General features: G+C 36.7%; 1 protein-coding gene across 1 annotated transcript in view; it reads left to right on the forward strand.

Moving 5' to 3' along the window:
* The window catches only part of LOC110848288 (Down syndrome cell adhesion molecule-like protein Dscam2), an 86,572-nt gene extending 68,333 nt beyond the window's left edge, over positions 1 to 18,239 (forward strand). Inside the window, exons 23-31 of the mRNA XM_035850954.1 lie at positions 1,745 to 1,976; positions 5,041 to 5,226; positions 5,893 to 6,056; positions 6,632 to 6,779; positions 7,554 to 7,727; positions 8,473 to 8,718; positions 12,391 to 12,587; positions 14,625 to 14,913; positions 17,314 to 18,239. Of these exons, the coding sequence (XP_035706847.1) occupies positions 1,745 to 1,976; positions 5,041 to 5,226; positions 5,893 to 6,056; positions 6,632 to 6,779; positions 7,554 to 7,727; positions 8,473 to 8,718; positions 12,391 to 12,587; positions 14,625 to 14,913; positions 17,314 to 17,729 (2,052 nt within the window). The 3' untranslated portion in view covers positions 17,730 to 18,239. The remainder of the gene's footprint in view (positions 1 to 1,744; positions 1,977 to 5,040; positions 5,227 to 5,892; positions 6,057 to 6,631; positions 6,780 to 7,553; positions 7,728 to 8,472; positions 8,719 to 12,390; positions 12,588 to 14,624; positions 14,914 to 17,313) is intronic.
* The last annotated feature ends 1,046 nt before the right edge of the window (positions 18,240 to 19,285 follow it).

Here is a 19,285-nt window from a genome sequence, read left to right on the forward strand (position 1 = left end):
ACGAACTTTACTTTCTCCCCCGGCAAACCTTTCACTTTCTCCCGTCATATTTTCCCCGGATCCGATTTTGACGGGTTGAACAGCAGCAGCATCAAATATATTTTTTAAAAGAGAAAGGGAAAAAGAGAAAGCGGAAGGAAGTTGATGATGATGACGACGAAGAGATGGCTGCCGGATGATGATCATCATCACAACGGTATTCCTTCAAAGTGAAAGCAAGTGGATTTTTTGATGAATTGCTGAGCTCTCATTCTCTCCCGGTTTTAAGGACACGTCGGAATTTTTATTGTTAAAGTAAAGCCTTCGTCACTCATCAGCTTTCCCACTACGTGACATGCCGTGCTGTAAAATGACGTGACACTCGATAGTTTATTGTGAAATGATGAGCGCATAACAATAAAAAATCGATGAATGGATGACGGTCATTTTGTTGGTAAAATGTTGACAAAATTGGTCTTCAAGCTGAGCTCACTTCAACTTTCGCATATCTCGCAAAATTAAACATTGCAAGATAACTTGTGAAATTTGCGGGGTTTGAATAAAAATGAGGGAAAACTATGGGATTTTTTGTTCGAAATTTTCCCCTACAATTGGGCATATTTTCACAGACTAATCTGTATTTCCCAAGATTATTTCACAAACTCTGCATTAATTAAGTGCAATAGAATTTGTAAATAATAAACTTAAAACAATATGTCAGGACTCTTTGCACAGATTGCGAAATCTGTGAAATTTTCGAAATCATATTTCGCGACACCATTTGTTAAGGTTCGAAAGTCTGCTAAATGAGTTGCAATGCTGAATAAGACGTCGTGAATACACTTGTGATTTCTTGTATCCGAGTAAACAAGTTGCGTGGGTGTGGTTAGCAGAAAATAAATTTTGAAGTCAAACGGGTCCCTCGTTTTGGCTATATCCTGCCGGCAAGATGGACTGACATGACGGCTCCATAAGCCCTGACTCGGGCTAAAAAGTTGCCCTTCATATACACGTTTAGGGCAAATTGATAATCTAAATACTTCGGTCAAGCTATTACTTCCTTCGCAAAATTAAAATTTGATAACTTTTATCATTTATAGAAGCTTTTTACAAACCTTCGCGTAAATTATCGAATCATACATTTTTTATTCCATCTTAAAATCACTTAAAAAAAGTGTTTTCTTCTTCGAATCGAATCTGAAAAACTCAATTCTCGTTCTTAATTTTATGAATCTTAACTTTTGGCTTCATTTTTACTCATTTTGTACGAAAATAAATTTAATTGAAAATACATTCTGTATTTCCTTATCGTAAATAGTTTCAAAAATGGCAAAAATTCAATGTAATACAAATTTGTGAGAGTAAATTTAATTGTTGAGGATTTTTATTTACTATTATCTGAAAAAGTAATAAAAAAATCATTTTTCACCCTAAAAATAAAAAAAACTCCGAAAACATGTAATTTTGGAGTAAAAAAATAATCTCCTTTGGCCAAACACACTGGACTGTGTTGGCCTCGATAATTTTTGCATTTGCAAAGTGTAAGTCAAAACTTTGAAAAAATTGTGAAATTAGAGGTTCAAAGTATTAGATCAATTATTGTATTTCTGCCTGATGAAGATTTTCTAAATGAATATCGAAAGCTTGCAGCAATAATAATCGTTTCGAGTTAGAAATGTCCTCTGACACCGATGTAATGGATCAATAAAAAGTATTTATATTACCGATTTTAATAGATATTTTTACGAATCCCAACCTTTTTAAGGTTCAACCGAGTTCAGGCGGAAACACGAAGCTGGTCGTGAAAGACGTCGGAGTGGAAGACGGTGGAAATTACACCTGCACAGCCACCAACGCGCACGGGAGCGAGAGCGTGGTTTACGCGGTGAAAGTGCAAACCCCGCCGGAAGCCCCCATCCTCCAAGTCATCGAGGTCGCATACACGTCCATAAAGGTCGTCTGGTCTACGCCACACTCGGGCGGAAGCCAGGTCAGAGGTCAGATTGCCACATTGCTAAAAAAATTAAGATTTCACAAAACAGAAAATCCCGCAAATTTGTCCGTCATTATTTAACTCACATAGCTTCCAGTATTTAAAATAAACAAAGATTGGTAACTGAGACGAGGGTTGAGTATCATCATAAGTCAAAATTAGCGAAATTTTTTGCAAACAAGTGGTAGCATTATCGTAAAATTTTCAGTCAAGTGTTTACTTTTTCAGCAATATTTTAAAAATTTGTACGGAAATTTCACAAATTTGCACGTCATTATTTAACTTATATTTTTTCCACAAGTTTTAATATAGACAAGATGCCGTAATTTTTGGCTTTAATTAAAAGCAAAATAGATACCAATACATGAGTCGGGTATGGCAAAATTTACGAATTATTTTACAAACAAATGGCAACATTATCGTAGATGTTTTTGAGCAAGAGTGGAAACAAGTTTTATTTTTCTGGGAATTTCACTTTCATAAAATTTGCCTATGACTCTAGTTAAACTTTTTCTAATTTTGCAAAAATTTATGCGTATTATTTAATTGTTGTAAGCTCTCTGGCGCTTTTTATTTTTCTACTCTCGGATCCTCAGCTTGACCTGGGTAGCGTCTCCGTCCAAGGGGGGGGGGCAGCTCCAACTATGCAAGGCGAGTGGGTGACTTGTCGTAAATAAGTACACTCAAAGCCAGCAAAATTGATGAGCTAATTTAACGGGACTTTATTGACACACTGTAATTCTTCTCTCGTTTTTTACTGTACAAAATTTAGTTGTTTTCAAATTAACACCAGCTTTCGAGCTCGCAGCTTTCGAATTGCTTCATTTACTCCCTTCCCGTCCACTAGCAAGCACTGTACTGTTTTGAGGGCTTCTCCTTTCAAGCACCTCTGTAGCCGGATGAGATTCTCCCCGTCGGAGAATTTACAAGTTTTTGTTGACGTTTCGTAGGATGTGATGAATGGTGGCCACTCTTCTGGTTTTCCAGTAAATGTAGGCAAATCTCTTCCTTGGATCTGTCTGGCCATCATCTTGTTCGAGTTAACACTTTGATTGTGTGGTAGCGCTGTCGCCATTGCTGCAATCGCGTTTGCCATACTTTGCATAATATTTGAATCATCATCCTTTGCATTTGATTTGTTGGGTTGGTTGGCTTATCCTCTTTTTTATCTTTACCAATTAATCGGGCGAACCGTAAGCGCAATTGTTCAAACTCTTCTCTATCCTCAGGTTCGGATTCTGCATCCTCCTCTTCAGAGATTAAGTCGTCATCATCATCGTCATCTGGCTGAACTTTCTTCTCTTTTTCCGTTGCTCCCAAATCGTCTACCGGTATGGATTCTTGATTTTGAGCACTTATTCTCATTTTCTTTTCAAGCAATTTGGCAAATGTGTGGTCACCAGCGCTGGCTGCGCAATTTGATATGAGTTCCACCTTGTCACCTTTGCTGAGACCTTCGATTGATTTTCTCTGCTGTTCTTCTTCTTCTTCCAGCTCCACTTCTAACTTTTCTACTTCCGCCTCTTCTTGCAAAATTGCTTTCTTCGACTTTAGGGCTTCTTCTGAAAATTGCAGATTGATCATTTTCATATCCCTATCTTGCTCAGCAGTTCGCAACGCTTCGACCAATTTCGTCAGTTTGACTTCCTCTTGTTCAATTTTATTCTCTCTGTCGTCATCTTCATCTTTTTCGTGCAGTGATAGGATGACTTCCATGACGCCGTCGACATCTTTCTTCAGACCGGAGGCAATTAGTTCGCTGGTCTGATGTTGTTTTCTCACTTCTCTGTGCTCTGATTCCAATTTTGCGACTTCTCTCTTTGATTCCAAGTCGATGCGTCGCTGTTTTGTGGTGCTCTTGACCGTGAGTCCCAAGGAGACACTTTCTTCCACTTGTGTTTGATTTGCTGACTGGGTGCGAGGTTTTCGAGGTAGTGGTGGTCCAACGAAGTCACCGTAGCGGTCCGTTGGCACCTTTCTTCTGGAGCTGATCCTCCTTCCCTCCGACATCGTGACCTCGACCACAAATCAATAACGTCGATTCGACTATTAATTTACAATTTAATTAACTCTCTCAAATCGGATCGAATAGCTTGCCTAAAACGGTGCCTTCTCTCTGGAGGTGGCACGCACTCCACGTATTCGGGCGACACTTTCTCCCAAGGTATGTCGTCAACCTTCGAGTAGAGGGATCCCTAGACCACGGGGTTGCTAGTTCCTCTTCTTATTACGCCAGATTCCGTCCTATCGTCACGAACTCTTTCTGTTGGGTCGTACGACAAAATCAGACAGGCAAATATACTGTTCAATTGGAACCAACTTATCTGTTGTGGTGCTCTTTTATATCTGGAGGTGGCACGCCCCCCGCAAGTACAGTTTGTTTAACGACGAGAATCCAGAGGCCTCAACGACAGGTCACAAAAGGATGTCCATCCAAAGCACAAAGAATCCGGTTCGGGCGAGACCATGTAAGCGCTCTGGCGCTTTTTATTTTTCCACTCTCGGATCCTCAGCTTGACCTGGGTAGCGTCTCCGTCCAAGGGGGGGGGGCAGCTCCAACTATGCAAGGCGAGTGGGTGACTTGTTGTAAATAAGTACACTCAAAGCCAGCAAAATTGATGAGCTAATTTAACGGGACTTTATTGACACACTGTAATTCTTCTCTCGTTTTTTACTGTACAAAATTTAGTTGTTTTCAAATTAACACCAATTCAAATAAGTTTTAAATTCCAAAAATGAATATGAGAGGTGAGACTAACTCCTCTCCACTCTATAGTTAAATCGGGTCTGATTTTTGGGTCTCTTTTTTCCACCCATGCAGTATCCAAAACTGCCACGTAGACTCAATGTTATTACAAGTTAAAACTTTTCAACCAATCAGAGACAAGTTCAATGCCCAAATTCAATGTTAAGCATCATCCCATATTCATACATAATCATAATTCATACAAAAATATTAAAATAATGAAATCAAATGATAAAATAAATTAAAATATCACTACACATTAGTCAAATCACATACGGCGACTACAATTGTGTTCCTAAATAAGAGCTCATTTTCCTCGTAGGTTATTTGGTGAGCTATCGTCGAGATGGGGGCGACTGGGAGGAGACGGAGGTCGGCCCACGTGCGACGGGGCACACGCTGCAGCCGCTCCTCTGCGGGTCCACCTACCAACTCTACATCACCGCCGCCAACAAAATCGGCTCCGGACCCGCGTCGGATATTTTGACTCGCAGTACGAAAGGCAGTGGTGAGGAAAATTTTGAAAATTAGTTTTTGAAGACATGGCTCAAAATTTTGAAACTATATATTGTGTATGTGTTGTATATGTTCAATTTAAGTAGAAAAACTTAGCGTAACTGTAGAGTGTAACGTGCGTGTTAAACAACGAATTTTTGAAATATTTCAACGTTATCATAAACGCGATATTTTGCATATATTTCGGCACATTTGAACAATTTGCTTATGCATATTCGCCATATTTGCAAATTATTGTTTTTACATTGATTTTTATATTATTTTTTATTGCATACTTTTGAAACGATTTCATGAAAAAATAGAAGCAAAAGAATTACATAGACAAAGCCTATAATTAATTTCTTAAGCAATGAAGCTCTTAAGGTATAATTTTTGCACCTAAAATCTTCATTATTTTGTTCAAAATTAAGAATAAATCACAAAAGTGTTGAACTTCATCAAGAAACAAAATTCGTAGCCAAATTTCGGCCGAGATACAATTCCGCGATTTTGAATCGGCACTTTGTTAACGACTCATTTTGAACTTACTCGATGATTTTCATAATTCCCAAAAATCCTGTTAATTTACTTTATTACCAATTTATTTTGGAATACTTTAGTTCCTTTAAAACCCGCCAAATATTTTCATAATTTTTTGAAATTCTGTAAAAATTTCCAGCCCCAGTTTCGCCCAAGAAGGAGGAAGCCCTTTTCTCGAACCACTCGACGATCGTGGTGCGTCTGGACCTTTGGAAGGACGTCGGCTGCCCCATTCTCAGATTCATGATCGAGTACAAACAGTCCCAGGAAAAAAGCTGGATGCGAATTCCAGCCGAGCTTAATGTAAGTCCACACATAAATTCCTGATTTTTATGCAGAGTTGCATGTTTTTTGCGCTAAAATACATGATAATTAATAGAAATTGCAAAAACAAAGTCATTAACATATAAATATAGGTATACGCAATCTTGTCTTTAAAATAATTTGTGCAACAAATATTGCTAAATATTATTTACAACAAGTATGTATGTACATATAAAGATGTATATTTTGCACTTTACACTTTTACCATGAATATTTGCATGGGAAATTTTTGAAATCAATTTTACGAAATGATTCCATGCATAAAGTAGAGTTCGACCATTGTTGCATCTTATTCCGAAATTATTTGCAAATTCACTTGCTTAACGCCAATTTACAATTTAAAAAATTCGCATTACTTCACAAGGAAACCCTAGATTTAAATTCGCGATTTGGCATCTACATCAATCAAATCACATATTTTTCCAGTGCGAAAAACTGCGATTTATGAATTACCTTCCGAGATGTTCTGAACTATGGATAATCAGGAACAAACAATTTTAGCTAACTATATTTTGGCCAACAATGTATTTATCAGACAATAATTTTTTTGCCAGGGTTCTGCCAAGTCGTACACGCTGACGGGACTGCACGCCAACACGCGGTACGACATCCGCGTCACGGGCGGAAACCATGCCGGCGACACGTTGGCTAAATACGAATTTCTCACCGGATCACTTCCCCCACTGGCCACCACCAGTCACGGTAACGGCAAAATAATATTGCATTTTACGAAGTTAAGTAATGAATGTAACAAGAAGCAAATTTCCGACTTGGTAACGATTTACTACGGAAGGGTAACCATAATAATTATCCACGAAATTCGAGTTTATCCTCCCCGGTAAATAATTGATTCCAGAGTGGTAGCAAAGTCCACTAATTAACCTTCGCCCGCAATTTATCTACACTCTTAGAAACGCAGTATCAAAATAATACGCATATTTGTAAAATAAAATACTAGACAAATATGTGAAGTTTGATAGCCAAGTGGTGAACCTCTTGGGTAAAATTTAAAAAGAACTTAAAGTTTTAAATTAAACTTTTAATCTCATTCAAATCAAACTGAATTGAACGCAAACCTTATCTAACAAATAAAACACCCAATTAAATTTTCTAATCAAAAAGATTTCGGCATTGAAGTTTATCGGACACAATGTTTCACTCGTATCTTTGTAAACCATTAAATTTCGTAAATTACTTACTCGGTAGATACATAACGACGTGCTACGATTGGTGGCAATTTTATACCGAATTGTAACTATAAATCTGACCTTCCCACTAGCCGAATAAATTTCTCCTAGTTGATGATATATCCTTCGTAATTAATTATCATAACCACCCGGTAACAATCGACTCGATTTTGGGTACCGTGTCGTTCCCTAATTGTTTTTAGCAATATTGAAATAAAATATGAATGTCCGAACAAATGTAAAAATACGTTAATTTTCACTATTTTATGGCGTGGGCTTGGATCTGCAGGTGGTGGAAAATCCTCGGGAGAAAGTATTGGAGAAAGTCGTGATGGCGAGAGTGCTCTGGGAGAAAACGAGGCGTCCACGCTGAGCACGTCGCTCCTGATCGTGTTCCCCTCCGTCCTCGCACTCGCCATGGTCACCGCCGTCATCTCATTCTTCTGCTACATCCGGAGAAAACGTAAGTTTATTACAGCCCATAAAAATAAATAACAAAATTGACAGAGTTTACGTGAAAACTTACATCTTGCCAAAATTGGCAAAAATGTGGCCAATTTCAGGTTGTATGTATGTATCTAAAAAACTGGATAGGAGCACCCCTAATTCGAAAATGGAACTATTACTTACTTACTTTTTGCAGAAGCAGGTTCAGCTGATGAGATTTGAAGAGTATGCAGAAATATATTTTTTTTAAATCATAAAATTTACATTTGCAACAAGAACAATGCTCGCAAAAATATTCGGAATTGAATGGTTGAAAGAAATATTGCAGCCTTCCAAAAGTGTAAAGTTAGTGAAAGATTCAAACTTTCATTAATACGAATTTCCGCAGAAAATTGTATATTTAAAATGTGTATGAGTTAAACGTCGTTTGTCAACTGTGGGAAATGTTATGATACAAATTTATTAAATGAAGATGAGTTACAAGAACTCTCAAAATTGCGAAAAGAAGTTCGTAAATTCGTACACATCGTAAAAACTGGCAAAGCGTTCTCTAATTTTATTACTGATCCTACTAAAAATTACGCAAATTTGAAGTTCTCATACATGAAAATCGTTAGAACGTGAAAAAGGCTATTAAATATATTAATTAACTTAGAATGTCCATATTTTTTAAAATTTTATAACAGGTGTTTCATATTTTTATTATGTGATATTATTTCTTAATGATAAAATCAATTGTCTATTTTATTTCAAAATTCCAGGAATTTTGGGCATTCCGCACCCCAAAACGGTGATTGGGGACCACAATTATGCTGGATCTGGGGATGGGACGTCCTATCTTGACCGTGGAGGAGGTCAAGGTCAAGGTTACGATCACAGTCAGGGTGGGATCATGTACGATGCAGCCACTCCGCATCAGCATTACACGCTCGTCAAGGGATCCCAAGGCCAGTACCCGCCCGATCTGACGGCACAATACGCCACCAAAGGAAAGGACCTTGCAGGAGGTAAAGTAAAATATAAGGAAAACTTGAAAATATAATTTTGAAACTATTGAAAATTTTTAATTTACGAAAAATATCATGCAAGAACTAAACCTTTATCTTCGCTTGTCGAACTTTTAATCCTTAACTTTTCATATGGAACAAAATTATGCTACACCTATTAATGAGTAGTCTGGTCACCCCACATAGTACATACATGCTACACCTTTTCCAGTTTATAGTATTTTGATAACTCAAATAATTAATTATCGGGACCAAAGTGACACAATTATCCCGAGATTGAAATAAATCCTATGACAAATATTTTTTATGGTTCCCTGTTCTCCTAAATATTATTATAAAATTTCCCCTCAAATTCAAAATTTCTCTATCCAATTTTTTGAAACGTGCAAACTATGAGTTCCGCTTTCAATAAACCTTTAAATTTACTTTGCATTCATATTTAAATCCGATATGCCCAATTTGACGGTTTTAATACAGGTTACAAAGTTTGGCCCTATTGATTTATGTAGAATAATTGGACATACCCCTTGCAACTGCACATTTACGCAGATACGCATTCTTAAACTAATTCCACAACAAAGAAGAGAGAAACATGAAGTAAAAAAGCACGGTTTTTGCCCTTTGTTACGTCCGTTTTACAATGGTTTATTTACAACGCAGCCCATCCTCCTTTTCATTACACTAGTGTTTCTCAACGGGTACGAAATCCTTCATCCGAACCCGATACCTTCTACCCGAATCCGATAATATGTTTGGGGAACGATCCGAATCCGATAATATGTTTGGGGAACGATCCGAATCCGATAATATGTTTGGGGAACGATCCGAATCCGATAATCCGATAATATGTTTGGGGAACGATCCGAATCCGATAATCCGATAATATGTTTGGGGAACGATCCGAATCCGAACCAGAACCCGATAAGTATAAAATACCTTCATAAGCCCATGTGTGGATTAATTTTTTCCTAATTATTATTCCAACTGTTAATAACAAATCACAACTCTGAGCTTCAATTTCATAACTTCTATCTTTTGTCAAAAAGAAACCAGCCTTCTACTGCGTATATATTTCGTTCTTCCACTAATATTAATCAGTTATGGATATTATTATATGTACATATTATTGTTGTAATATTTGTGGAACCCTCATAAAATATGTGGCTCAAGAAACGAAGAAAGAATGGGACTATGTCGCTAATTTCAACTATGTTAAAATTCCTATCCCCTAATGTGTATGTACATGTAGCCCGACCCAGAAATAGTTTAAATTTGGTTGCATATTTTATGAATGTTCCGTTAATTGAATGACATCAATTATGTCAAACAACTCGTAATGCCTATCAAAGTTATTGACAATTAAATCGTATTAGTCAATTTGCTATCGGGTTTTCGGATTATCCGAAGGTAAATCCGTATCCGAACCCGATAACGGTCGGATAGAGAAAACCCTATCCGAATCCGAAACCGATATAGTCCCAAACCCTAACCCGTTGAGAAACTCTACATTACACCTAGAAGTTCATCTAATTCTCATCGCAGAATTATTAACGCGATTACAACCGCACTTTACTCACTTTCACTTCAAAAACAGCCATTATTCCTCCTCTTTCCAGCTTAAAATTTCACCAAATTTAGCACACCACAACATAAATTGTGGAGTCGTCGAAATATGAACTTAGCGAAACCAGTGCCAAATTTTACTTTAACCGAATCATACATAGTTCACAATCACGGAGAGGTAAAGAAAGCCACAAACGTTGATGTGTAAATAGGCCATTGTGAGAGAAAGTAGAGCGAAGGTCATGTATTTTCATGAAATTATATGAACATGACGCATGGCGTGATTTATTTGTTTTATTAAGGGCAACAGCATTTCTTGTATTACTTAATATTTCCTCAACTATGGTCAAGGAATTAAAATTAAGCATATTTTTCAATTCTTTAAATATGCAGAAATGTCATTTAAAGTTTGTTATCTAAATTATTTTTTTTTACAAAATTCTAAATATAGGATTTGAAGTTAGAAGGTTAGGATTTTGATTTTTTCTTCTATGACAAATATTTAGTCTTTAATTGCCATTTTTATCTAGTTTATACTTATTTTCTTGTAGAAGAAAAAAATCAAAATTTTAACCTTCGAATTTAGGCAAAAATGCAGAATATCGACCAATTAATAAAATATTTACTTCTTTTTGTAATAATTGCTATTCATAATATCCAAAACTCTGCGTCGGACTAATTTTGACAAAATATTTTGAATAACGCTTCCACAAAAATTTTGCACCAAAAATAAATTTTTACCCACCCACGCCCAGCAAACATGACGTGATTTTATTAGGACAACATTTCTTATAATTCTCATACTGAAAATTTCCATTATATCATCACCTTATATAAAATTTATAAGTCACTATTTTTGCAAAATTCAAAATTAAGTCGTTAAAAATCTACAGCAAAAAACCTAAGAAATCACAGCCAGCTCACACACAGTCAAACTAATTTTTTTAAACCATGGATTGTGAAAATTTCCTGAAAATCCGGTGCATTCCTCACCTTAAAATTAAAGTGTACGCATTAAAGTACAGGATGACAACAGAGCAGACATGATACAGTAAAATCGTCCCGTTCTGCTCACCGAGATCGAAAGTGAAAGCAAACTCATGGCGAAAGTGGGAGCAAGGTTGTGCTCCTTATTTATGTGAGCAGAGTGCGAAAGTAGCCATGTTTCGGACGTGATGATGGTAACAATCCGATTACAATTTCACCTCCGCCATGTCGCCCTCACGTTCGGCTGGGTGCGAGAAGGGCGTAATCTGATAATAAAGTAATGGAATGGAATGAAATGTCATTATTAGTTTAGCCCTGCCAGTACCCTGAGCATTTTAGCCCGACGTAAAGTCAAACACGACGACACACTTCCTCCTGCAACAAGATAGACGGCAAATAAATGGAGATTTGTTACTTGTTAGATGTACAGTTATCAGGATGGGAATGATGAACTAAGGCAGAATTTTGCCATAAATTTTAGTAGCACATGTGAAGAAACGTGGCAAAGATGAAGAGAGATATTTGGCAAATTTTGGAAATTTAATTTATAAGAATTTTGCATCGTGAATTTAATTTAAAATGAAGGGGGCTTGTTACATAATGAAATTTCAGGCATGCTAAAAAATCTAATAAGAGGGGAAAAAATTGCAGTTTTTTGCAATATTGACATTTGCGAAATATAAGGAAAAATATTGCACAATTATTCTGCTAAATTTTCGAGCAATTCGTGCTTTGTTTTAAGAAGAGCAACCTTGAAGTGTGGCTGTTGAGAAATTTACAAATATTATGAAGTTGAGAGACATTTTGGGGAATTTAATTATTTAGAATTTTGCGTCGCGAATTGACGTTGCAAGATATGAATTTGAAACAGAGCTCGTGTTATGTAATGAAATTTCCAACATGTTAATACATAAATCTAATAACAGGGCAAAATTAAATTTGCAGCTTTTCACAATATTTCTCAGCATATTTGGTATTTCTTTAGTTTCAGAAATATCAAGGAAAATATTACATGATTATTTTCCAAAATTTTGTGATATATAAAACAAACCTGGAATTGTGTCTATTGAGAAATTACAACTTTAATTGCAAATTTAACCATTTTTCCCACAAAATTTTCAGACTATGGAGACGACGTGTGTCCGTATGCGACCTTCCAACTTCCCGAGAACCCCCCTACACGTCCCCTGCTCACGAAAGGGTTGGGCGGCAGTGGGGGTTTCCACACGGGGGACACGCTCTACAACGTGGGAAACGTCTACTCCGGGCCTTACCACGCCGTCCACTCGCAAAATTTCATGGCCACGCTTTCTCTCAGAGTGAGTGAATATATTTGATTTTCATTCCAAAATTATTGCACGCAAAATATTAGCGCAAAATATAGGACTCGGATGACTTATCACAAAAATCGTCAAAATCAGCACATTTTTAATCATTATCTGGGAATTTATTAAAAAATTCTGCATGATAAATTTGTAGAGCAGGTCTTTGTCATTTTTTTAAAAATATACACTTTCCGATTTTGACACTTTTTGGCGGAGAAGATCTCAAGGTTCAGAAGCCTTCAGAAAAATTGGAACTCATCAAAACTGGATTAAAAAACTAAGCGCTATTCCACTAATCAATTCACCGACTAAAAATTTGTCGTCCAGAATTATAAATAAATTCCCAGAGCGGAGAAGCGATTTAAAATGTGTTGATTTTTGACGATTTTGGCAATGAGTATTACTCATTGACTAATTGAGTCCTGCGTTAAAAAAGTTCGAAAGATATGTATTGACGTCCAACTTAATTTGCATGAATATTTTGGTTACTTAATAAGCAAATTCAAAATTATAAGTATTAAAAACTTGCATACGAATTTTCAACTTGGTAAATTCCAGAACAGAAAAATTGTTTGACGACGAATTTGAACTTTTATAATAATTTATAAACATAGTATTGCAAGCAGATTTTGCAGTTTTTAACCAAATTGTTTAAAACCTGTTAAAATCTAGAAAAAAATAATCCATTAGAAAAACGCTTTGGATTTCAGATTTTTCAAACTTTCCTTTGGCCTTACAAGGGAAACCTCCGAGGTGCCGGTTGAATCCAGGGTTCCCACCTATACCAATATGAGCACAATATGCGATTTATGACGTAAAGTGAAGGAATCTACGTGCAAAAATCACTTTTCGTCAATTTATGACGATATTTGTGACGAGCGTGTGACCACGGTTGAGAGTGGGTTCAAGCGGCGAACCGTGCGACTCGGAGACTGCAAAGAGTTCTCGCATAATTCAAATTCTCAATTAATATAATTTTAATTCTCAAATTATTCATAACTGTGAACAAAATCGTGTGGACGTCAATTAGTGTCGTCATTAGTTAGTGGGTGGTGGTGGTATTCAACAAAAAAGTGGTCGAAACAGAGTTGCAAGTTAAATAGATGACAATTGCACATTTGATGAAACTTTACATTGGAAATCAATAAATCCATTTCGCACTTTCATGTTGATGAGAATAACAATTCGTGAACATTTTAAAATGTATCTTTATGTACACCTTTATATGTATTTAATTAAGTAACCATCTACATATTTAATGTGCTTATCGTTTCAAAAGCAGTCCCAGAATTTGACAATTTATTCCATACATGAAAACACTCTTTTTGCAATGTTTAAATTTAGGACGATTTATTTGTTGGTCTACCGTTGATTCCAACTTTACCTTTTGCCAATTTCAACACTCTCAAAAATTATAATTAAGTTTGCCATTACGAATAAGAATTTTAAAAATTAAATGAAAATTGTGGTTTGCAAATATTTGCAATAAAAATGAAATATTTGTAAACACGATCATGTGTTCAGCCAGCATCTCCGCCGAATGTCTCACGACGAAACTCTATGCTCTCCGTGCTCACACGCTCGTCACAAATATCGTCACAACTTGACGAAAAGTGATTTTTGCACGTAAATTCCTTCACTTTACGTCATAAATCGCATGTTGTGGTCATTTTGGTATAGGTGGGAACCCTGGATTCAACCGGCACCTCGGAAGTTTCCATTGTTAGATAAGATTTATTTCCACGTTATCAATTGTCTTGAATTTACTTCTTTACTTCAGACTCAAAATTAATTAAACACTACAATTAATAATATTTAGCCGGAGATTAGCAATTAGTATTTTTTTTACACTAAATCACTCATTCATGATAAACTGTAAATTATTAGTTTATTCCCCCGTTTTCCGGAAATAATGTAGAATTTCGAATCCACGCAAAAATCAAACCGAATTTCTTCCTTATTTACAAAATTTCGATTTTTTATGCACGGAAATTTGACTCATTAAATAAACAAAATTGGTATTTTCCACAGGACACCGAATACCTGAAGTCTGGTCGCTTAAGCAAAGTTGGTGGGGACGAGGAGGACGCGGGAGTGACTAAAATCCTGGCCCTGCACATGCCCCCACTCGAGTACGACCCCACCGGCGCAAATGATGGCGAAATTTCGCCAAAATACCACCACCCCCACAACCAATTCTCCTCCTCCCAGCACCACCACCACAACGACTACGTTGCACAACAACAGCGACAAATCATTCTGCAACAACAACAATGTCACGAACAACAAGTTGGCACATTTAGACGCCGAAGTAGACAAGGTAACAAATTAACGTCTGACTTCAAATGTAAAACAGGTCTACGATTTCTTTCGGGGTGTTGCAATTGCAATTGCAGACAAATTGATAACCATTCTTAATTACAGCGTTCGAATATTTGAAATGAGCAGGCCCCGTTTTGGGTATAGGCGAGCTAGGCAACCGCCTGGGGCGCCAGATTTTCGAGGGGCGCCGGTAGGCGCCCCTACACACTAGATAAAAACGACTATGCGGAATTTTAAAATTTGTTGTGGAAAATAACATAAAAACTGACTTCCACTGAAATCTGTGCTACAAAATTTTATTTCTGAGTTCTTCACAAATTTTAACTTGCGAAACTTTCAATTTTAGGAATAAACTGCAATTTCTTCGTAACATTTTACAATGCAGCAGTGTGAGGTGGTTACCTCCGATTTTCACCGGACTAATTTAAAATTGTTCACTCGCAGAAATAAGCCAACATATGTATATTTGAATGCGATTTTTTCCCATATGTATGGAGTAATTTTTTAATAAATTTTCAGCCACAATCGGGATTTTTGAAAACTTTCATTGTATTTATCAAATTTTAACCCGATCAAGAAAAATATGCACAACGTTTGCTTAGAATAGATTCTCGGATATTATAAAATCCATATAATATGTAAATTGTGCGGTGAGGATATATTAGGAAAAGTGAAAGGATAAGGGCTCACTTGTAGACTTGAAGGGGTCCGGATTAGGCCTTTTTGTCAACGTTTCGACCTCAAAGGGTCTTCTTCAGGACGACGAAGAGGATTGCTTCACATGGTAGTTTGTGGGTGAATCTAACAACCCACAAACCACTTTGACTTTGACAAATAATGAAAAAGGGCGAATATCTATGTTTGTATTTACCATTGGAGAAATATGTATGCAATTAATATTTACGAAAAAACAACAACTTATTTACCATTTGGTACTGTTGTTAAGTTTATCTGTGGTGCTACGTCGACCGCTTTGGATCATCCATAAAAAGGTCTAACACATAGCGCGTCACAAAAAGAAATTCAAACTTTGCCAGAATTTAGAAAATATTAATAGAAAATTATTTTCCCCACAAAATTTTTCGATATCTGACCTCTGTGTCCTGTTTTTAAGGGGTGAAACTCATTAATTTGAAATACGTTTGTTTGTCTGCGTGCACGATAAGTTGATAGTGATTTTAGTCGAATTTAGTGAGAGATCGTGTTTAATGGCCTGGGAATTGAAAGTTGACAATGTGTACAATATTTCTGACAATTTCTTAAAATTTTAACAGCACAAACAATGCAGAAAAGTAGGGATTTCGGTGGAACTAGATTTCGGGCTGGCGGAGGAAATAAGGCGATTCGGTTGGAAGCGCGGAGGGCTACACTAAATATTATTTAACACCACTTTATTTTTGTTTTGACGTACAACTTATACAATTTCGTCTTCGGAATTTGGGAAATTGTATAATTTTTACGCCAAAATAAAAATAAAGTGGTGTTAAATATATTTAGTGTAGCCCTCCGCGCTCCCAACCGAATCGCCTTGTTTCCTCCGCCAGCCCGAAATCTAGTTCCACCGAAATCCCTACTTTTCTGCATTGTTTGTGCTGTTAAAATTTTAAGAAATTGTCAGAAATATTGTACACATTGTCAACTTTCAATTCCCAGGCCATTAAACACGATCTCTCACTAAATTCGACTAAAATCACTATCAACTTATCGTGCACGCAGACAAACAAACGTATTTCAAATTAATGAGTTTCACCCCTTAAAAACAGGACACAGAGGTCAGATATCGAAAAATTTTGTGGGGAAAATAATTTTCTATTAATATTTTCTAAATTCTGGCAAAGTTTGAATTTCTTTTTGTGACGCGCTATGTGTTAGACCTTTTTATGGATGATCCAAAGCGGTCGACGTGGCACCACAGATATACTTAACAACATAATTAATAGTTTTTTTTAAATACTTGAATACTAAAAAAGAAACTACAGTAAAACTTTTTGTTCGAATTTGCATTAGCAGTGGACGCCTCCCAGCGTGTGTATACTCCCAGAGTTTGGCCAAACTATTGTCCCTCGATCACAAATTTAATAAGTATGAAGTTACACGATCCCCCAAGCGTCACGTTCGGCTAAGATATTTACATCCAAAGAGGAGAAAACGCGTTATGAAGTCGAAGAATTTTAGACTTTCCAAATTTACTGGGTGTTTTCTCCTCTTCGGATGCACATATCTGTGGCAAACGTGCCCTTGGGAGATCGTGTCTTTAGCTAATTACATCCTAATTAAATTTGTAATCAATGGACACTAATTTTCTCAAAATCTGAGATCATACGCTGGGAGACCTCCATTGTAAATACTCCCTGCACGCATAGCTTTAAACTTAAAAATGTATTTCTCTCCCTCACAGATCACATCCCCACTTCGGAAGAAATGGAGTCTTCTTCTTCCTCCCTGGACGAGGAATCTTCGCCCACCACGGGTCGCACCTCGGGCAAAAGAGGTCGCGCCTCTTACTGCGCGGGGCGCCCCCACCAACGCCACAAAAGTAGTAACAAGTCCACCTCGGGATCTTCAAATAGTGGGGGCGGCGGACAAATCATCCCGCGCGTCCGGTCCAGTTCTGGGTACTCCTCGCACACGGAGGAGACTTCTTTCACCACGACGGCGCAACCGCCCCCTAAATTTTCCGACACGGAGGATCAGCTTCTTCACGGCAATGACGATGCTCCTGGAGCGAAAGCATTTTCAATGAAGCGAAATCAGGGGAAACAACAAAGGCAAAGTCGAAGTAAAAATAAGGGAGGGTTCCATATCGATGTTTGACACGAGTAGTGGGGGCACCAGGCGACGGGAGAAAGCAAATTTATTGTGAAAAAATTTATGATAAAAATTTATGATTTTCGGAGGAGGAAATTCAGCTTAAATCACGATGCTTCGTTTCTTGCGGATTTCCTAAACTGCAAAATTATCAATGTCTGACATTGTTTGTTGTGTGAATAATATTCGTGAATTTAAAATTTTGAAATTATCAAACGATAAAAAATTATGAAATTATGAAATGAAACAAATTGTGAAATTTATATAAAGTTTTATATACAACTTTTTATAAAGAAGCCTATCTATGAAATTTTGTGCATAACTATTTTGAGTTTCTTAAATTCGTGATATATAAGAATATAATTATCAAAATGTATAAAAATATCCTTCTAAATTATGATAAATTTAAAAAAAACTTTAAATCCGCCATTAACGGATAAGATGCGTGGTTATCTCACGCTTTGTATAATTTTTACACGTGAAAATAAAATGTTATTACATCATTCGAAAGCAAAATATCCAACCAAAACACTGTTATTGTTTCCGGAGTAGAAGTTTCTGCTTTTCTGATGGAGTAGTTCTTACTAACAATGCGACGGTGTGAGGTGGTTATCGCCGATATCCACCGGACTAATTTCAAATTGTTCACGTTCAAAAATAAGTGGACCCGTATTTTTTCGTTTTTCGGAATGGGTGTGTTTACGCCCTTGGCGGAATTTTCAAAAAAATTTCAGCCAAAACTCGCATTTTTAAAAACACTGTAAATTTTCGAATTTTAACCCGATTTCAAAAAATAAACCCATTTTTTGTTCAGAATTGCATCCCTGAAAATAAAAAAAAATCATTTTTCACTTTTAATTTTCAAAAAATTATCTTTTTTTGGGTTTATAAAAATTCAGAAATAGGATGAAAATATCATATTTTTAAAATTTTAAGTGTGGCTTGACATGAAGTGACGGTGAGAGACTCTGTCAATGGAAAAGTGAGAAATGTTTACGTAAAGTGCTTAGAGGTCGTATAAGTAATGGAAATTTGCATATTTATAGTGCATCTAAAGTGACCCCAGTTTTGCATACTTGTCCTTACTTTGCGTCTTCATTGTCACCACTTTTTTTCCAGCGTGTCATTCGAGAGTAACTAGTTCTACTGAGGGAGCAATGAGCCAGACTCGTCAGACGACCTTCACCTTATTCAGACCCTAAACCGGGCCATAGATGAGAGATTGTGTTGCAGCAGCACTCTATGTAGACTGGGGCTCTCTATCTCTCTTCCCTGCCCCAGTCTACATGGAACAGGCAGTTGTATTCTTGCCATGTTAAAAAAGGGGCTGCACTTTCGGGCAAAACTGCCCGAAAGTTACAGCCCACTTTCAGGGCAACATGAGAATTTGGTAAATATGAGACTTGTTGACAAACTTTCTCATGCAGTAAAATAAATTATGCAATTGTTCGAATCTTGGAGGACCTTTAAAAATTAAATAAATAGTTTAATTCTAAAAACAACATGCTGGATACAATACAATGTGATGACGTCGATACGTTTCAAGATTTGATCTTACTAAT

Source organism: Folsomia candida, unplaced genomic scaffold (assembly GCF_002217175.1).
Source record: "Folsomia candida strain VU population unplaced genomic scaffold, ASM221717v1 Fcan01_Sc004, whole genome shotgun sequence".
NCBI lineage: Eukaryota > Metazoa > Arthropoda > Collembola > Entomobryomorpha > Isotomidae > Folsomia > Folsomia candida.